Source organism: Perissodus microlepis, chromosome 5 (assembly GCF_051167445.1).
Source record: "Perissodus microlepis isolate ML-2025 ecotype Zambia chromosome 5, ASM5116744v1, whole genome shotgun sequence".
Classification (NCBI taxonomy): domain Eukaryota; kingdom Metazoa; phylum Chordata; class Actinopteri; order Cichliformes; family Cichlidae; genus Perissodus; species Perissodus microlepis.
In genome coordinates this window covers 6,666,211-6,688,084 of record NC_140465.1, presented here as the reverse complement: position 1 = coordinate 6,688,084, position 21,874 = coordinate 6,666,211, and the positions used below count along the sequence as shown (strand labels likewise).

At 39.4% G+C, this 21,874-nt stretch overlaps 1 protein-coding gene and 1 long non-coding RNA gene across 10 annotated transcripts in view; both read left to right on the top strand.

The window, feature by feature from the left end:
* chl1b (cell adhesion molecule L1-like b) overlaps positions 1-6,644 on the top strand; it is a 74,891-nt gene extending 68,247 nt beyond the window's left edge. For 8 of the 9 annotated variants that reach the window (XM_084927538.1, XM_084927535.1, XM_084927532.1 and 5 more), the window contains 2 exons: positions 940-1,012; positions 5,020-6,644. In XM_084927538.1, the coding sequence (XP_084783664.1) occupies positions 940-1,012; positions 5,020-5,224 (278 nt within the window). In that variant the 3' untranslated portion in view covers positions 5,225-6,644. Of the gene's footprint in view, positions 1-939; positions 1,013-1,154; positions 1,235-5,019 lie in introns of all 9 variants that reach the window. The other variant, XM_084927537.1, reaches the window with a different exon arrangement.
* An 11,590-nt stretch (positions 6,645-18,234) lies between these two features.
* Positions 18,235-21,133, top strand: LOC146386466 (uncharacterized). Its single transcript, XR_014800172.1, has 4 exons — positions 18,235-18,738; positions 19,113-19,265; positions 19,637-19,724; positions 20,324-21,133. It is a non-coding gene; the product is annotated as an uncharacterized LOC146386466 (long non-coding RNA).
* Positions 21,134-21,874: the final 741 nt, after the last annotated feature.

Below are 21,874 nucleotides of genomic sequence, written 5' to 3'. Positions count from 1 at the left end.
TTGCTGCTCAGAGCATCATTATAGTTCCATTTTGTTGTTTGTTGACATGAAAAAAATGATCAATCATCCCAGAAGCCATTACCAGAATATGTATGATGATCGTTTTCCCCTTTTTTTTGCTTCCTCGGCCATTATAATGCAAATTTATACATAAAATAGGCTGCTGAATTGAAAGGAAAATAAGCATTTGTACTGTATGACCAGCATTTGAATTTTGCATTATTTTTCCAGCCAACAATCTAAACAAAGTGCAGAGCCCACAGCAAGACAAAATGCAAATGCTGCACATGAGCAGGCTGCATAGTGAATAGTGACAGAAGCTCTGTGGTATCTCAGCACTAGTCCTCCTACTGGGGACACGAGAGTCCTTATCAGCTTTATTATTCACGGCTAATGGCCTTCAGGTTTGTCGTCTGGCCAGCGATCGTTTCACTCGTCAGCAGAAATAAAGAGCGAGATGCAGCTCTGTCCTTTGTTTCCTCATTAAGTTCTCATTAGCGACAACCTTTTCTTTCATTTGCCTGAGCCATGTGCTTTTTTTCCCTTCTCCCTTCCTTCGCAAAAGGAAAACATTTAGATTTAAAAACATAAACCAAAGCTTCATCTTTTCCTCTTTAAGGAAAAAAAGACCCCCAATAAATAAATATATATATATATATATATACATATATATATATATATATATATATATATATATATATATATATATATATATATATATATATATATATATTTGTGAGCATGTATGTATACACATATAAAAGCAAAATTTCGTAAGCTTATCTAAAGCTTGCATTGATCATTGGAGAGTAAGTGTGGGGAATTAGGGACTGACTCAAACTTATTCAGATAGTGTTAACAGTCGGGGGACGCAGTGATCTTCACTGGCAGTCATCTCTTGAGGAAATGGCTGATATCTCCTCTTTATTTTGTGAGCAGTAAAAGAAAAAGAAGACCTTCACCCAGACGTGGAGTCTCAGGGCATGAATGACGACACATTCTGTGAATACAGGTAAGCGTCACCCTCAGAGCGCCGTTTCATCACCTCGCTGCAATTCACGCGCAACTGCCAACGAATTTCTCCTGTATTAGCGGTCTTATCCATCTTCTCCTCTCAGTAATGTTTTTTTTGCACTTTTCCTCTCACTGAAAAGACACCCCAGCACGCGTGAGGTTCCCATGGAGCCTCACACTTCTTCAGCTGAAGAAATTTGATGGACTGAGTAACTGGAAAGTATGTGATAAACAGCAGTAAGCTGTTTACACGTCAATGTTGTCAGAGTAGTAGCATCCCTTCATAGGAGGTTGTGATCATAGATACGGTGTTGTGTTGGTGTGTTGTGACAGATTGCATCATAAAGGGAGCCACGGCACCGTTCACAAGTTGCCATTTTCTGTCCGGATGGAGTTAAATGCGAGCTGCCCAGCACACAGCAGGACACTAAAACCAATCAGTGTAATTGAAAGCAGCTCATCTCCAGGGCAGTAATATCGGGGCACGTTTCATTAATCCTTTAGTGGTCCAATTCATAACAGTCTAACGCAGTATGAGTCCCAGTGTAATTCTCCAATCAGTGGGATCTGCACAGCACAACAAATGCTGATATGATGAAGTCAAAAGTGGCTCAGTGTGACAGCATTTAGACTTTGTCATGTTCGCTTCAGGAGCTAGGTGGCCCGGCTTTTCACTGATTGGCTGTGTTTACTTAACTAGTCCAAAGAATAAACTAGAAATGTGCTAGTTTACTTTCTTGCAGGGACTTAGATGAGAAGATTAATACAACAGTTTGGAGTGAAAAATAAAGAAACTGTTAGCTTAGCACACAGTTTGAGTCAAAGCTGAAGCTGGTACTGCTCAGCTAAATTAAGTGCTAGTTAACCTTCAACCTCACAGTGACCACAAGACTACAGAAAGGCACTGGCCTCAGGCAGGAAATAATGAGGTCAGTAACCACAATATATAATCTCAGATGTGGGTGAGTGTTAATAATGAGATATTAATTTATTTCATTATGGAAAGATTGGTGCTGAACAGCAGTTTAAATGGAACGGGTACAAATGATTAAAAAAAAAAATAACCCAACAAAACAAAACTCTATGAGTGAAGGAAACAAGGACACGAATGATACAGGTGCAAACATTTGGTGGTTTGTGATTATTAATTTGTGATTTGTGATAAATTCATTTTTAGAGTGCAGTGTGTCCCAGGTGGTCAGAGCAGACGCTGAAAGCAGCTGAGTGGCCCAGTGTGCCGGTTTAGCACAGAAGCAGTGAGAATCTTACAGATAAACAGTAACACGTCCGTACCATCTTTGATTACCCAACGTTTTCATGGAAGATGCAATGATGAAGACTATAAATAATAAAGGATAAAGAGGGACTCAAGTTGAGCATGTCTATAAGCAACTCTTCTGTAAAAGCATGTATTGGCAATGCCTGTTATGTGGACAATTATTTTGGAGGTCCATCTAAATAAATGGAGAAAGAGCCCAAACTTGATTGATGAAGTAAACCTAACCTGGATCCGTTCAATGATAAAAAACAAACTTGGATGATAAAGATTAAATCTCCCTGGCACCACTGAACTGTACTTCAGCTGAGCGTATGCAACAGTGCAGCAGCATGACTCTAATGTTTCCCAGTTTGGCTGGTGATTGGCTCTTTGATGGCAGAGGCATTTTAGAATGCTCCCATTGATTTCTACTCAACAGTCACTGAGTGCCAAGTCTGCTCTCTGCTGTAAATCACGTCACTGTAATCTAGGACAGACAGAAAATGGCCCCAACCAAAGTTTCAAGTGTTTTAATAAGGTGGCTGCTATTCACTTTACTGAGCTAAAAGTCATCGGTTTTTGTCTCGACATCTATATTTATCGAGCATATCTATCATTTTCTGCTCTCAGAAACTATTCACATCCTCTGCTAAATCGAATGCTCTGTCCTGTCCCAAAAATGTAATGGCTTCTTCATTTGGCCAATCACGTTTCATGAAGTTTGGTTAAGGAGTTGCTTCCATAATCTCCTTAGAATCAGGCTATGGTTGAATTTATGAAAAGCTAGCTGGTCCACCGTGCTCCTGTAGTTGATGTCAAAAGCTCTGTCAGCAGAATTCCCATGACAATACAGGGAGTGCAGAATTATTAGGCAAATGAGTATTTTGTCCACATCATCCTCTTCATGCATGTTGTCTTACTCCAAGCTGTATAGGCTCAAAAGCCTACTACCAATTAAGCATATTAGGTGATGTGCATCTCTGTAATGAGAAGGGGTGTGGTCTAATGACATCAACACCCTATATCAGGTGTGCATAATTATTAGGCAACGTCCTTTCCTTTGGCAAAATGGGTCAAAAGAAGGACTTGACGGGCTCAGAAAAGTCAAAAATAGTGAGATATCTTGCAGAGGGATGCAGCAGTCTCAAAATTGCAAAGCTTCTGAAGCGTGATCATCGAACAATCAAGCGTTTCATTCAAAATAGTCAACAGGGTCGCAAGAAGCGTGTGGAAAAACCAAGGCGCAAAATAACTGCCCATGAACTGAGAAAAGTCAAGCGTGCAGCTGCCAAGATGCCACTTGCCACCAGTTTGGCCATATTTCAGAGCTGCAACATCACTGGGGTGCCCAAAAGCACAAGGTGTGCAATACTCAGAGACATGGCCAAGGTAAGAAAGGCTGAAAGACGACCACCACTGAACAAGACACAAAAGCTGAAACGTCAAGACTGGGCCTAGAAATATCTCAAGACTGATTTTTCTAAGGTTTTATGGACTGATGAAATGAGAGTGAGTCTTGATGGGCCAGATGGATGGGCCCGTGGCTGGATTGGTAAAGGGCAGAGAGCTCCAGTCCGACTCAGCAGGTGGAGGTGGAGTACTGGTTTGGGCTGGTATCATCAAAGATGAGCTTGTGGGGCCTTTTCGGGTTGAGGATGGAGTCAAGCTCAACTCCCAGTCCTACTGCCAGTTTCTGGAAGACACCTTCTTCAAGCAGTGGTACAGGAAGAAGTCTGCATCCTTCAAGAAAAACATGATTTTCATGCAGGACAATGCTCCATCACACGCGTCCAAGTACTCCACAGCGTGGCTGGCAAGAAAGGGTATAAAAGAAGAAAAACTAATGACATGGCCTCCTTGTTCACCTGATCTGAACCCCATTGAGAACCTGTGGTCCATCATCAAATGTGAGATTTACAAGGAGGGGAAACAGTACACCTCTCTGAACAGTGTCTGGGAGGCTGTGGTTGCTGCTGCACGCAATGTTGATGGTGAACAGATCAAAACACTGACAGAATCCATGGATGGCAGGCTTTTGAGTGTCCTTGCAAAGAAAGGTGGCTATATTGGTCGCTGATTTGTTTTTGTTTTGTCTTTGAATGTCAGAAATGTATATTTGTGAATGTGGAGATGTTATATTGGTTTCACTGGTAAAAATAAATAATTGAAATGGGTATATATTTGTTTTTTGTTAAGTTGCCTAATAATTATGCACCGTAATAGTCACCTGCACACACAGATATCCCCCTAAAATAGCTCAAACTAAAAACAAACTAAAAACTACTTCCAAAAACATTCAGCTTTGATATTAATGAGTTTTTTGGGTTCTTTGAGAACATGGTTGTTGTTCAATAATAAAATTATTCCTCAAAAATACAACTTGCCTAATAATTCTGCACTCCCTGTATTACACAGTACATCCTTTGTAATCGTTTCACTGTTGTCTTGCATTACAAGACCACAGCATGTGTGTGTAACCTCACCAGCACCAGTTTAATGCACCTCTTAATATCTCATTTGCTCTCCAGTTGGCACTTGATCAAATGAGGCGCGTATGCTCGTGTTTTAATTTTGTTTCAACATGTGCATCTTTGTGATTATAACCCATTGGTCAACCAGAGGTAAAGGATAATGTCAATCACAGAGGCTCACTGTAGAGGCAGCAGCCCCGTCCTCTCCAACAAGCTAAGGGGGTGAAGCCATGGGTGAAATGAGGTGCTTCTAAATCCACTGTGCTTCTCTCGCAGCGACAACGACGAGAAGCCACTGAAGGGCAGCCAACACTCGCTGAGCAGGGAGATCAAAGCGGTGGAAAGCGGGGACAGCCTGGTGGACTACGGCGATGAGGACGCGCAGTTCAACGAAGACGGCTCCTTTATCGGCGAGTACGCCGGCCGGAAGGAGAAGAGGGTGTCCGCTGAGATCAAAGCCACCATTCAGACCCCGGCATGAGGAGCAGAGCGGGCCATCCAGTTTCCACGAAAGCTGTCGGAACAAAAAAAGAAAAACAGGAAACAGACATTATTCATGCGGAGCGCAAGTTCTGTGTCAAACGTAATGTGTCGTTGCCAAGTGCACACTGCCATTCTCATTTTATACAGCTCTGTTTTGTTAAGTTGCAACAGAATGACCATTACTAAATACAGTGTATATATAGTGTATATTGTATGTGTGGAGTGTCTTTTTTTATAATTATTATTACTCAAAAATTTAGAGGGCTTTGTTTTTATTTCCTTTCCTTCAGCTGCAGTACTGTTTGTACTCCCCTCTCCGCCGTGCATCGTTATATGCAGCTTCGCCTCTGGTGTCACCTTGTAGCAGGCCACAGACAAAGTGGGGATATCAAGTTGATATTTTTTCAATTGGAACGTATATTACTGACCTTTTATATTTGAAATGGATTCATTGAATATGATGTAAGATGTGTATAAAGGTTTGCTTATTAACTTATTTTTTTCCAGTGGTTTTATACCTGACAGAATAATAAGACAGTTCACATATCATTGCATATTATAAAGACCACTCCCTGCTCCTGAATCTCCTTGTGATGTTAGGATATATTATTTAGTTGTACCTTGTTTAGAAACATTTGCGCTGTTAGTTTAAATCACATATTTACTGTAACAGCCAAGCGGTGCGTCAGCAGATTTGGGGTAAAAAGTTTCAGAAATGTAATCTATTACAGGTTGATATCATTAAATAACTATACGCATAACCCAGTCTTGATTAAATTGGATTTAACCACCAGTGTTTTGAGTTTTACAAACCAAGAATGAGCAGATCAATACAATTTATTGTCAGTTTGTTAAAAATAAAGCTGAGATAGGGGAAAGAAGTAGCCCTAGCATACAAAGAAAAACTTAGGAATGCAATAAGGTACAAACATGAAGGATGTGTTGATCTTTTCATTAGTGAGGGCCTGTTCCTTTTTACATTGCTACTTTATTAAATTAGTAATACAATGTCAATTATTTTTTAGAGATGATGAAAAAATATCAACAAAAGCTAAGGTTTTGTTTTTTTTAATTTGTAGCCTGCAAATCGAAGCTGTGGCATCGCTATGTCACTGTCAGAAGTACCTGCAATGGATTACAGGCTTCTTTTTTGTCAATCAGATTACTCAGTCTGGTTTTAATATTTGCCATCCACCTGCACCGCTAATTCAGTGTGCTATAGTGAAGTGTTATATTGGTTTTGTTAAGACCTACTTTGAGTATGCTGCCACTCCAAAACAGAATCACTTCTGTTGTTCATTAACATTAGCAACCTGATCGGGAAAACTGCAGTGTTTCGTAAAAGTTCACTCATTGCATTGCATGTTATAAATGTTAATTGGTGTTTTTCAATGTTATTAAATTGCTTTACTTTCCTACATCTGGGTAATAGTCTGACTGTCTGTCTGGTCGCAGCCATCACTGCCAGGAGATTATTAATGTTTTCGCTACCCGCGGTACTATTTGTAGGTCCCTGCTGACGAATTCCTGACTGAAGTCTCTGCCTTTACCTCCAGCCATCAGTAAAATATGAGCTGAGAGAAAGCACTACCTTGTGAAATGTCCTCATTCAATCTGAATAAAGTAAAAGATGTCTGACAAATTGTTCCCATTTGTAGCATGACTTTAACAAATACCACGCCAGGGTCAAGTCTCTGTCTGAGTCGAGCATCTTGTTAGATTACTTTGGCTGTGGGAGAGAATCTCGAGAAATCAAAGCAGTGGGCTCAGCCAGGCACTGGATCAAGAAGCGGGAGCTGTAATCATGTCTGATGGTTGATAGCAGGGAGTGGAGAGTGTGAGTGTGAGGACTCTCACTGCGTGGCTCGCATCTGCCTCAAATACTCTGTCATCACTCAGCCAGGTTTGCTTTAACTGCGGCGCTGAGCGGCTGCGGTTTTCACACGTGCAACCTTCAGGTGTTGGTAATGGACCCTTTGGTAGCCATCCTGAAGGTCCTCGACTCTGGAAACAATATGAACAGCTGGATGTGTCTGTACACACGCAATCAATGTTGGGTGAGCTATTTACAGAGCTTAATTGTGCAACAGAAGAACACTGCTCTCTGGAGAGAAAGGCGAATTGCATCACAGCTAGTGAAAAACAGAAATTCCTATTAAAGAAATTACTTACCAAAACACTGTAGGCTACAAACACTTGGAATCTATCAGCTTGGTGCAACATTGAAGGTTTTTCACAAGTTTATGCGACACACAAATGCTAATTTACTCATTCACTGGTGGGGACATGACTAAGAGAATTCAATTTCAATTCAGTGCAGTTCCATTATAGTTATATGGCACTAATTTACAACAACAGCCACCTCCAGGGGGCTTTATATTCTAAGGTAACTTGCACAAGCTACAATATTAGAAGGAAACCCCAACAATCATGCAACCCTCCAATGAGTAGGTTGGTTCTTGGCAACAGTGGGAAAGAAAAACTCCCTCTTAACATAGAGAAACCTCCAGCAGAACCAGTCTGCCACAACAGGTTGCAGCATAACTATGGGATGTTTCAGGATTGCCTGATCCAACTATAAGCTTAATCTAAAAGTAAAGTTTGAGTCTAGAGAGGGTTTCTATCTCCTGAATCCAGACTGGATGCATGTCAGCCACACAGCTATTACGACAGGTTCCATACCAGACCTCCCAGTCCACTTTTGAAAACTAAGTTTGCAGTCTGAGAGCAAAACTCTCTGTTTGGATAATTAAGTACTTCAAGATATGACACGCCCGTATTATTTAAGATTTTGCATGTGAGAAGGCAGATTTTAAATGTAGTTCTGGATTTAACAAGGAGACAATAAAGCAATGCTAAATCTGGTCTCTTTTTGCACGCCAGTTAATGCTCTCGCTGCACCATTTTGGATCAAATGAAAGCTTTTCAAAGAGCTTTGAGAACAACCTCTTAATTATGAATTTCAATAAGTAGAGGTCACTCAGAAAAACTGAACATGGTTTATTGAGATAGAGCAGTTAATCAACATACTTGACGATGACCCATCATACCTATACGAAGTCCCAGCGGTGATAGGATTTACAGCAGGACCCACTGGTGTCTGGACACTAGTGCTGGTGAAGATGAAGATTCAGGCTTGGATGGAGCTCCTAGTGAGGTGGCGATTAGAGGAGGTGGGTTGCATGAGTGAGAGTCTAAAAAGGAGAATGACAACAAAAATGTGGAGTGGAGGCTGATTGGCTCAAAGAAGGCAGGCAAGAAGATGATTGGACTAAAGTAAAGATGTCTGTATTGACATTGACAGCATGGGAAAGTGGTGGTGATGTAATGAATAACCTAGCTGGCACATGAGTGATTCCTTATTAAACTAACACATAAGCTTTATTACAATAGTCCAGTATCTATAAGTAATAAATACAGGAAGTAGTTTTTCAGCATCAGTCTGAGACCAGATGTTTCTAATTTTAGTGATATTGGCACAAATGAATGAAGGCATTTCTGCATGGTTCCACAGATTAATAAGGGTGTTTGTCATCTGCATAGCAATGATCATGTATGCAGTGTTTTCAATTGATATATTGAAAACACTGCCTAAGGGAAGCATGTACAATGTAAAGAGTAATGGAGCCAGCACAGAACCATGTGGAACTCCGTGACTAACGTTTGCGTTACTAAATTATTTCCTGTAGTTATTAGAAATTTGCATTGCAACATAACCTGAGATGCTTGCACATAATTGCTAGGCAACAGAATATGCCCACATACCAGCACAAATATGGGACACTTTATTTTTGTACTATTTATACTGTGTGGGAAACTGTAATTTTACATTACAATTTGTAGACACTTCTCACTTTCACCTGATTGGTCTGAATAAGTCTGCTCTGCCGTGTCCATGTGTGCTACAAGTGCTGATGATATCAGTTAGGAATTTGTTTTCCATTGCATGAGGAAATGGACATGTGCTAGGAGAGCATGTGAAAAATGTCAATTTCATCAGTCTCACAATCACTGCATGATAGATAGCAGACACCTATTTTTAAATGTTAGTAGTGCATTTGCATGATGATATCTCTGCCCCAGCCCCATACACATTATGAATCCCCTTTATAGATGTGAATAGAGGATACTCAGAGGTTTTCCTCTGAGTATTAGCAAGTCATGCAGGTATTGTATATGCAGGAAAACTGTGCATATACAATGCTTGCATTCACAGTGAATTGAATTTTATAGATGGTGCAAGTATAAATATAACTCTGGAATTTGTGGCTGGAGATGCTTCTGATGTTTAATCTTTATTTGTTATTTATACGTGAGGCAAGAGAGCAACAGAAACATTACACGTAATCACATTTGACTGAGTTGTGTAAATGTCCATTTATGGTTCAGATGTCTGCCTTCTTGTGACACTCAATCTGGAAAATCAACAAATTTGATTCTAATTGTCAGGATTCTCCCTGCTGTTTGAAAGCAGCAGTTTGATAGTTTACATCATTGCTACTTAGAAACCTGCAGCTGAGGCTTCTTTGGATCAATTACTGCACAGCAGATTCTAACTGTGACTGTTTCACTGAGGGGAAAAGACGCAAAATGATCATGGAAAGTTTGAAAAGCACTTTTCGGTTCCATCTAGGTACATTATATTTATCTGTATTGCTTCTGTCGACAGCTTAATGCCCACTGGTTTTTCTCCTATTATCTAAAATTCAGCATTTCTCTTGAGCACTGGGCTTAGACGCGTTAGATCTAAGAGTTGTCATAGTTACCCAAGATATTATTACCGGAAACATTATAATAAACATCCACTTATCATGGTTCCAAAAATTTAGTATTTCCTCTTAAATGTATTTTAGTCTTGTCGATTCCATACCCTTAGTGTTCATTTTTTATGTGATTTTTTTATAATATTTAATTAAAATTACAAGTTTTATCCAAAACCCTGAACTTTCCATGAACCTTACCAAAATGTTCTTTTTATGGAAAATGTCAGACACCGGGCTGTACCTTAAGGTCAAATCAGGTTGATGCTGAAATTAAAAAGTGTGTTCTTCACCTTTGTTGATATTTTTTTAAGCAGCAGCCGTAGAACCTCGGAAAATAAATAAATAAAAGCAAGATGTTGGTGAAGCAGTCATTTGTGAGATTGTATGCTGACACGTGAACGATTTAGTTCAGTTTTGAGCTTTACCAACCCTGGTCTCAGAGCTCCTGCTTCTACTCTACGATCTTGGCACCTTTTAAACTCCGTCACTTCTGTCTGCCTCTTCTTCACCTTTCCTGCTCTTATGGAGTCTCATTAATCTGCCGTGCTCTTCCTCTCCTCTGCTCTCTCCTCCTAGCCTGAAAGAAATACAGTCAGCATATGTTAATCAACTGATCCATATCTCTCATTTTTGACATGATGAATGTGCATTTAACATGTTATTTATCAGTGTGTTTTAAACATATACAGCTCATATTCGTTTAACTTTTGAGGAACATTCAGCAAATATGTTATTGAAAGCTTAAAGTTATACATAGCTGAGGGGAGTCACTGCTATAAGTGACAGATGGGTGCCCTTCTCTGGTTCAACATTCAGCTGTATTCGAGTTGTGGTTAAAGAATTGGCCATTCCATTTCTCTGGTAAATATTCATTTCTTTTTTCAGGCTACTCAGAATTAGAGTTCTAGTTTTTATCATAGTGAATTACAGGTCAACCTTACCAAATAAGGTCCCCAGCACCAGCACAGAGCTTCAAGCGGTAGTTCAATAACAGACCGGTCCAATTCTAGTCTTTATGCTAAGCTGTGTCAAAGTGTCAAACTCCTGAAAACAACCTGTGAAAATCACGTTGTATGAAATAGTCACAGAGCAGTCTGAAATCCATATAGTGAATTCACTTGGTGACAGCAGTGACACTAGCGCCGACGTTGCTCTGACTGTGTGTTTTTCAATTAATTGCTTTTCCAATAAATGTTGCTTTGTCATGGAACCTTGGGTCTGCTATATATGAATGAGTATCCCTGCGCTGTGTGCGCTGGGTCACGGGGTCACATGATTAACGCGAGGATAATGAATTCATGTGAACTCCTGTGCAGCAGCACCTTGAACAAAGGTGAAAAGATTTCCCTATAATTTGAAAGCCATAAAGAACAGCAGTGTGTACTTAACCAGCGTTTTATGCATTACATCCTACATATCATGCCATGACCCCAGTCCATTACAATGGCAATGTCAAAGGCTTAAAAATGCTCTATTGTGTGTCAGTACTTCTAATGGAAAGCGCAGCAGGGAATAGAGGCAAGCCTCTCTCTGGGCATCGCCATTTGTTAAACGATGAATAGAGGAGAGGGAGGGTCAATGACTTAAACCACAAGGTGGAGTTTTAAGAGCTGCAGTGATGTGAGAGAGACTTTTTTTTCACCAGACAAAGCACTCCAACAGTGTTTTATCTAAATCAAAGTTATAAATAATACAAGTCTCAAATGAACGTCAGAATTGCCTCGAAGGTCTTGTGCTAGAAAAAAAAGTGCATTAAGTAAAGAGGAAAAATGGACTCTTTTATCCTTCAATATAAATTTCCCCCCAATGTTCCCAGAAACAATGCTGTAAGGCTGACATCACCAAAGCAAAGGAAACACTGGCTCCAATTAGCGGGGAGGTGATAACACAGCCACATGCTACACACTCAGAAATTAAAGTACCTTATTATATCTTTAGGGATACAATGGCTTGTCAGTGGGGTGATACTTTCTGAAATAAGACCATACTGTCTCATACCCTTGTGGTTTGTACATTACAGAGACCAGTGTTGATCTTCTGGTGGCAGTTTTGCAGCTTAGTTTATCAACAAATATAAATGTTGCTCTATAAATATTGCTAAAGTAGGTACCTTTCACAGCTTGTGAACATACATACGTATCTTTTTAGCCCTTGAAAAGGTACATAGTTAACTTGAGATCCAATAGCCATAGGAAGTACTTTCTTGTAGGGACAGAATTGGAGTTTTATACTAACCCAATATTTGAAAAAGTATCGCCTGATGCCAGCTACTAATGTCTCGAGCCACTCACCATTTCTTATATTTAGCCTGGGAAATGGTAAACAGGTTTGGTGACTTTTCCTAATGTGTAAATATACATGCAAATATACTATAGAAGGCAAAAGCTGTTTTTCTAACAAGGCTTAAAATAAATATTTGTCTGTCGCGCAGCCTGAATGCTCCTAGTCATTTTTTTCTCCCGTCTTCTTCTTCAGGATATTAAAAGCTCTTCTTTGGATGCTGGTGGACTTTTGTTCTGTTCTCTGCTGAGATGATTCCACGCCGCTTCATTAATGTTGAGGTCCGGGCTTCTGAGGAGGCCAATTGATGACTGACAGTTTTCTACTTGTGTTTTTCTAGGTATGCTTTTACAGCTTTGGCAGTGTGTTTTGGATTACTGCCACAATGACAATGAAGATTTGCCAATTAGATCTTGGATATAAGCATCTGACTGGTACAGTCATGGTGGATCAAAATCTGATGGTGCTTTTATGTTTTCATAATTCTCTAAATTTGATAAGATCTCCAACACCACTGGCTGAAAATGCAGCCCCAATTCATGACTGTGTTTTACAGACAGCTGCAGACACTCACTGCTCCTCTATATGTATTGTTTATGTTTTAAACCACAAATTTCCAATTTTTATTCATTTCCCTCCTCGTTTCCCTTTCATCAGAACGGTTTCTTCACATCCACCCTTCAACTGCAAGCATTTCTGATTTTTGAAGTGAACAATAGATGAATCAGCTAAAGGGCCAGATCTCTTCCTGTATCAGGTCTTTGCTGACTACTATTCCTATTGAATAGTATTTTTGTCCTATATGAATAGTATCTGCAAGGACATGACTTGCAGATACATAATGTACATTTCAGAATTATACAAAAAGACCTTTTTCAGGGAAAACAAAATGGGTTGACAATATAAAACTGTTCTGCAGCAATGAAGGTTGATCAAGCCTTGAAAGCTGGTGCTACCAATTCCTACAGGTACTTCAACTTTTCTGGAATACTTACAACCCCCTCTGTCTGCATAAAAACACATAAAAGTTTGAACACACTGTGGTACCATACCCTCGTGAGCATCAGTTGAACAGTATCGTATTGCAGAATGAATTGTATTGATATAAAATGGTTGGAAAAAAATCAATTAACAGTGGAAGCGAGACAGACCATCATAACACATAAAAATGTAGGTCTTTTCTACAGAGAAATTGCAAAGAAATTCAAGGTGTCAGTGAGTACAGTTCCTTCACCATCAAAGACTCAGAAACTGGGAAACTCTGACAGGAAGAGGTCTGGCAGACCCAAAGCCACAACTGAATCAGAGGACAAGTTTCTGAGAGTTAACAGCTTGCGTGATAGGCGGCTCACAGGACAAGAGCTTCAAGCACAGCTTCATAGTGGTCGTAGCAGCAAGTCTCAGTTTCAACTGTGAAGAGAAGCCTTCGAGCTGCAGGTTTGACAGGACGAGTTGCAGCAAGAAAGCCTTTGTTAAGATGTCAGAATAAGACTTGGCTTGCCTGGTCCTTGAAACAACACCATTGGACTACTGAAGACTGGAAGAAGGTGTTATGGATGAATCAAAATCTGATATCTTCAGTTCATCACACAGGATCTTTGTAAGCCATCGAGTAGGTGAAAGGATGGTTCCACAGTGTGTGGCAACAGTGTGATGGTCTGAGACTTTTTGCCTGATCCAGGGTCGGTGACTTGTACAGAGTGAGAGGCAGCCTGAATCAAAGCGGCTACCACAGCATTCTGCAGCGCCATGCAGTACCCTCTATGCACCTAGTTGGTCAGAGGTTCATCCTACAGCAAGATAATGACCCAAAACACGAGTCCAAGCTATGACAGAACTACCTCAGGAAAAAAGAACAAGATGCTAAGCTTGAAAACATGGAGTGGTCAGCACAGGCTCCAGACTTAAACCACATCAAGCTGGTTTGGGATGAACTGGACAGAAGAGTGAAAGCAAAGCAACCTACAAGTGTCACATTTATGGGAACTTCTGCAGCAGATATGGGAAGAACTGTCTGAAGAATATTTGACTTCTATTGTAGAAAGAACACGGGTGTGTTCAGCTGTTATATCTGCCAAAGGCGGCTACTTTGATGAGTCAAAAGTTTAGAATCTATAAATTGATTCCATGATTTCTTTCTTCTTTTTTTTTTTTTTTAACTCCAATTGCTTATTTGTAGTATACTTTCATTTCAATATATACCCGTAGTGTATATATATGTGCCAACTTACACCTTCTTTATTCCATTTTTCACAGTCTCAGCTAAAGAAATGGGAAAAAAAAATATGTGTTTTTGCAGTATAGGCTGCTAGTAACAAAGTAATTAAAGAAAAAAATGATAAGAAAGTCTGACTCCTTGGATGCAAAGACAGCTGGGATAGGCTCCAGCTCCCCCTGCGACCCTGAAAAGGATAAGTGGCAGAGAATGGATGGATGGATGGATGTGGCATGAGACTTTTGCACAATAATCAATATGTTCCTTGAAAGACAGGTGGCCTCATAATGAAGATTTCTGCATGTTTGGGTGGAGTATTTAATATGCGTCTCCAGTATGAATCCGGCACTAAACCCAATTATTCATTGTTATGTCTTTTATCAACAATGAAGTTTAAGAAGCTCTACATACTATTTTTGAAGAGTTTCTAGTGTTCCTAAAATATACTTTCATGAATTAATTCTTCCAGCAGTTTGTAGTGGCATTAATAAAGCACCTTTTCAACTGTTCACATAACTCTGGTTTGATTCCAGCCTTTGATGGCTCTGCCAGTTTTTGGGCCATGATTCCCCCCGAGCCATTCCAGTATTCCTTGATCTGTTTCCTCAAGAGACAGAAATGTAAAGCCTCTTCATGGCCTGCTGCAGTCTCCATCATACATCAGAAGTAGAAATTAAACCAGTGGATGTCTGATTCATACAATCAGGTGATGAGAAATTCTGCGTCGCAGTGGCAGTGAGGAGCTCTGCTCTGTAGACCACCATTTTACTTGGAGTGCTGTTGAAATTCCAGTGCCAGCACAGGCCTGCTACTCTTTCAAAGTGCTCAGGCGTCTGGGACATTTGTGGGACTGATCTCAACATATCACACTTGTGCTGCAAATGAATTGCTCCCTTAGGTCTCCAAAACTGTCAGCAACTCACTTTGCATGAGAGCTTCATTCATCAACACATTTTTACCCTGAGAGCAGCAACTTTTGAAAAAAAAAAAGGGAGTCGAAATGAAGCAAAACTTCTTTTTTTTTTTGAATTCCTGATTCGTCCTTTTCGCTTAGTTGAATATGCACACAGGGCTGTGAAGTATTTGTGCAACTAAATTAGGGCCTGTTGGGCTGTGACATTTCTCAGATCAGGTAATTTAAGTGTTAGCACTTCTAGAAGCTAGTTTCATCTTGGAAAAAAAAAACAGAAACAAAAAGCAGTGTACATAAAGAAGAACAATCCCCATGTACAGATTTCAGTTACACTGATAAAATTTAAAGATGTTCAATGCATTTCAGTTTCTTCCAAAATTGGCACGACTGAAAAGGCTTTTCTCTGACTCCTGTGGAAGGGGCCCTTTGAAGAAAACAAGATACTCAGTGCAGTCTGAGATAAATGTCTGATTAAAAAGATATCAGGCACAGGAAACCTTAATCTATTATATAAAAATGGGTAACCAAAAGTTTAATCTAAAATCTGTGAAGTCACCCTTGAATACATGTTTTGTTGCGGCTAACACGGTGGACATCACCAGGAAACTGCACAGTAAAGTTTTTAGCAGGGTATGAAACTATAATGTTAAAAAAGCTACAGCAACACCAGAATGAATTTCTCCAACACCTCCAGCCACTGTTCATTATGAGGATTTTAATTATAGAATAGAATAAAATAGAATTCAACTTTATTGTCATTGCACATGTCACAGGTACAGGGCAACGAAATGCAGTTTGCATCCATCCAGAAGTGCTTTAGCCATGATATAGATATATTACAATATATATTAGCAATAATATAGATATGTGAGTATATTACAGAAATGGGTCTATTGTGGTATGTAATATGTACACGGTATGAAGTATGTTATGAATATGCTATAACTATAAGTATGTACAGGCTATGAACAGGATATAAATATGAAAAAATGAAAATAAACACGATCCTCACCATTTCAGCCCGTCTGCTTCATCGCCAAGGTTTCTCCACATCTTTAGAGCTTCACTATACAGTCATCTGAGTATACACTTCTTCAGACAAGAAACGTTTTGAACATTCAAGCATTTACATAGCATTTATTGTATGACACTTCAGCGCTGGCTACCTTGTGACCCTACTTGAGAAGCAGTTGTGAGAGTAATGATGATTACACAGAAATGTCAACTGTCTGGGCCCAGCACTTGATGATACGTAATCCAAACTCTCAGGCAGCATGCCACTGTCTTTCTGGGGATGTGATAATTTAGTGGAGAGGTGTGGGAAGCCTGAAGTGCATGAATTTCCTCTCGGCGTTTGCGGTGGTGCTGTGAGAGGGCCCGGTGCAGACTGACATATCTAGCACAGACAGATGCTGAATGTGGGCTTGCGTGGCACCGTTTTGGAAATGTAGGCTACGGGGGAACACGTGGCGGGGCAAAGGTAGCAGGGTACCCAGGAGAGGCAGGCAGAAGGCTTGTATTAGAACATCTCGGATAGCTCTGCATCTACCTGGATGCATCCCAACACAGCCAGGTCAGAGGAGTGAAGCACTGGCCTCTTTGGATCCAGGTGGCTCTCATGCTTGACCTCACTTCTCCATTTATCTTCAGCCATGTTACCATGCCTTGCTTTGTGCTGCAAGCAAGGCGACACCTTATTCTTCAAAAAGATGGCTGTTATGGCATTTCAGATGTGTGTTTATTTAGATTTTGGAAGAATGAAAACACAGAGTGATTTTGGAGTATAGTAGCACAAGTACTTGATGAAACACAAAGCTCTATAAGGTGTAATCATAATCAGATTATTTTTCTGCATGTTTTTCTACAACACATTACTGTACTAGGCAACTCACTTATCTGCACTTCAACTGCAGGTCACAACCAGCTCACTTGAAGTTGCAGCCATGACACAGGAAACACATTTGAAGAGTCAAATTAAGAACATTATTATTTTTATTGAATGAATGGATAAGGACAAGTCAGCAAATGGCAAACTCCACAAACTGCTAGTAACAGCTATCCACTGCTGCATCCACACATGTTGACGTTGTTTTCATGGACAGCTGAGTTTCACTCACACCATCTCAGATTGGTCAGATAATGGCAGCGAGAAAATCCGCGGCTATGTTTTCAAATACAGAGTTTAATAAAGTCTCTGATGCAACACGTTTAGCGTGTAGTCAGTAAGCATCAATCAGGTCAGTGGTGTGAGAAGTGTGCTCCAGAGGAAGAGGTCAGTTTTATTTTAGAGTTAGTTTTAAACAGCACAGACTTTATGCTAACCTCTTTTTTGTATCTAAAACAGTGATGAGCAGTTGGATTTGCAGCATTGCAACATTTGTAGTTTTTCCACACCTGCCTGATTGTACAGCAGAATCACTGTGAAGTTCACTTTGGCCTCTGTTTCACTAATTTTGCTCTTTGTGTTCATACTTCAGCAAAATAAGTGTTCAGTGTTTTCAGTGGGGCTTAGGTTTCTGCAGTTTCTGCAGTGGATCTCAGGCCACTCATCAACACAGAAGTACACTGAAAAAAAGGGACTGGCCATCTCTTGGATTTATGTAAGCATCTTGCATGTATTTAACACAATTGCCTCATGTTTTAAAGATAAATGTAACTATATAGTGTAAAAACTACATGATATGCAGAAAGGGTGTATTAAATTGTTCATATCATGTTCAGGTGAAGTAAGTCAATAAGATAGCAACGTTAAATCTCGTGAAACCACGCGTGATTTCATCTCGCGGGCTTTGGATCATGGTTTAAAAAAGGCATCCATCTCAGTCAAGTCGAGCAGCCAACTCTATGTTTTTGGTATGTCTTGATTTTTTGAATTAATATTTACCATATTTCAGCCAAATGTAGTTAAACGTCTAGAGTGTCGCCATGTAACATGCTAAAACAGAGCCGTTAGCTTATTTGCTGTTTTATCTGTTGTCAAAGAATTGGCGCTTTTTCATCTGAATTTGTCTTTGGCACAAGAGCCGTAATATCACATTAAACCTAATTACGAGGCACTCATAACATAATGTGGTTTTCTGTGGGAATAGATTTGCCAACTGACTCTTCAGTTACATTGTGTATTTACTGCACCGTGGTGTTAGTGAGATTTTGGACATTGAACAGCTTTAGCTAATATCATCAGCGGCATTATGCTAGCTTACATCCCTACCCCTCCTGCCCTCACCTGCTGTCCTTTTGTTTTTGTTTGTTTTTGGGTTTTTTGCTGCGCATTGAGAGACCACCTCTATTCTGCATTTCACCAGGAGTCAGCTAATGGATTGTGGGTTCAAGGTGTTATGGTAAGAAAGTATATTCTATTTTCGCTTAAGGTTTCTGTAACTTAATTATAATAGGTTTTTTATAATTATTAGGTGCATGCATAATCAAACAGACCACCCTATTAATACAACTGAGAAATCCAAAATCTGCCATAGGTTTAACTTATACCTGTATATATTGTCAGAAAGGTGATTACTGGACTCACATTAATGCACACTTGAACTAAAATGAGGTTGTAACTTTTGGGTTGTTGGGTTGCAAATCAGAAACAAACATCTTTGGATTTTTTTAATCCCATAAGATCTGGAAACACAGTTTTTATTCAACAAAACATTACTGATTAACCAAGCACAGTGCCTGCTGTTATTTCAAAAATCATTTTATGTCATTTCAGATAAAATGCAGCATCCCAGTGCATCCCAACGAAGCGTTTACAGTCAAGGTTTCTGACGGAGCTGAGTTTCTCTCTGACAGTCTGCTGAAAGTGTTTGCAAAGTAATCGGGGGAACAGGGCACAAAGCTAAAGGATGTAGCTGCCATGATGACAGTAAGAACTTTAAAATTCTTTAACTACAAAGTGTATATGTATTGCATTAGGTCAGTAAAAGATTTTTATGCTGCATCCATTGAAACAGTCAACTATTACCTGTGAGTACTGATTCCACTGAAAGGATGCCATAATTTTCGTCATGCATTTACTGGCCCACTGAGAAAAATTTTTCTTTTTTTAAAAATATATGTTCTGGAAACTATATATCCATAAAGTTGATGTCAAACAGGAACTTTTGATATTGCTTCGTAGATGCTGGTGTTGCATGTTGACTGGTTTAAAAAGTCAAGAGTTTTTGTCTGGGATCATTTTCTTCCGTGCTACTGAAAAGTTCACAAATCTCTGTTTTCTTTGTTATAATACTTTAGGATGACATTAATGCTCAAAGGGAGTCTCATCAAAGTGCTCCGCATCTGTGTGAAAGACAATTGCAACATCTTGGTGCAGGAGTTCATGGTGAGTGTTTTATGAGTAGATTGTGGCTTTGCAACATTTAAAAATGCATTTAGTTATCCACTTGATCCTCATTGGACTGGTTAGGACCAGTAGTCCTCTTTAATAATTTGAAGTTCACATGAGGCCTGGTAGTGAACTCGGCCGCCGGCCCTTGAGGCCCCACCCCTGTATTAGGGGTCACATCAGTGTGAAAAAACTTAAAATTTTTCATTCTAGTGAACAAAGGAAAATCCCACCAATATTTACATTAGCTTTTGTTTGAAAAAAAGAAAAAGAAAAAGACCAACTGACCAACAGCTAACCAAATTGTGGGGCTGAAAGTCTAAATTCTAACATCTTCTGAGTGACATAACCTGGATTTCTGATGTCTGATGTCTTTCTAACAAAAACTAATGTAAAGCATTTGAAATTATTATGTTTTTCACTCTCTCTTAGAAACTCTGTTAGACCATGAATGGCAACATGGCAGGCCACTCTTTGGATATAGCTATTTACTATGTTGCTTGCATTGGTTTAAATTACTCTAACATTAGAACTGGTAGATTCAAAAGAGATGAGTTTAAAAAGGAATCTTAAAGAAATGTTATGTGTTTAACCAGGACTTGACTGAGGCCACTGCACAGATTGAGAAAACCACAATGAACATCTGTCTCCAGAGGATGCGCCAGGCAAGGACTTTTCTGATGTTGGCATCATCATCGAGGGTATAGTAGTTCTTCAAGATCTGGATAACGTGACCTTTGCAGTAGCCATGCTGTTTGGACCTTTTTTATTCCTTCAATATGAGTTACCCATCACAACTCTGCTACACTTTTGAGGTGATTCAAAGGGTGGTAATGGAGTTGGATGCAACTCGGCTCTCAAGAAAAGCTCACAACTAAGACAAAACTGCTCCTGCAAGGAAAGCTCACTGTTATGCATGCAAGGTGATCAGCTCTAGGTGAGAGGACATTTAAATCTCACACTTGTTCTGCTGCATTTTGGAAGCTCAATTCCAGGAACAGATCGCAGGGTTCATTTTTATATACTCTGCAACTGCCATGAGGACAGGGCCATTTTTTTTGTTGTTGTTTGTTTTTCCTTTTGCTCTGTACAAGTTCTCTGTTTGTCTGTTTGGCAGCATTTTTAAATTTCTCTTTGTATTTTTTCTTTCTTTTACTAGTGAAGAGATGTAGCGTGAACAGTTATACAGTCTAAATATCCCATATGGGTCGTGTGAAATGGTATTTTCAGTTTCATTCAGTTGAAGTAAAGAACGATGACTATTTCTAAGTGTGCTGTTTTGAACCAAGATGTCACAGTATGATCAGTGCTGGAATTTTTGACAGTCACTGTATCAATGTTATTTTTGCGTCTCTTGAATAAAGGTTTTGACCTGCAAGTGCTAATTTCTTTAGTTATTGGGGTAAAATGGGTAATGTTAATAGGAAGGTGTTTGCCAATTCAGTAACCTAATTTAATGTTAATGGAAACTAACGTTACCTCAAATTGTTTAGTTATAATTGTTGTTTAACTGAATCTTGACGCCAGAGGCCTTAAATAGAATGTTTTGTATTGTTCTTTCCCAACATTTTTCAAAAGATACAGTCTAATTTATTTGCTGTGATTGAGAACACGGAAGAACTGACATTATTTAACTGTTGATTTATATAGATTCAGTAGAGGAGTAATGTCAGTTTAATTCTGTACCTACTGTCAATGCAGTGAAATTAGACATGTTGTTTTGAAAGGTTACTGGTGGATGCCAGCAACCATCTTGGAAGAGAACAATACAATCTGTTATAAGGCCTCCATTTGAAAATTGTGTATTTGATACTAGAATATAATAGCAAAATGTAATTTGAAGATAACATGTAGTATTTAAGTGACCAAGTAGTATTGGGTAAAAGTTATTGAATGGTGTTGGGATAAAGTGAGAAAATTGTGAAGGATTAAAATATTCCAAGAGCTCAAATTACTTCATCAAAACATGTTTAAGTCACATTTTATCAACACAAATTGCACAGGTTTATTGAGCATGAATAGATTGTGTTAATTTAACTCAATTGTTTAAGTTGCTGCCAAAGCAAAACATCTGTGTGCAACAAATGTCCACCATTGAATTAAGTAAATCCAACAACATATTTTTTTCAGTGTAATGTAACAGATTA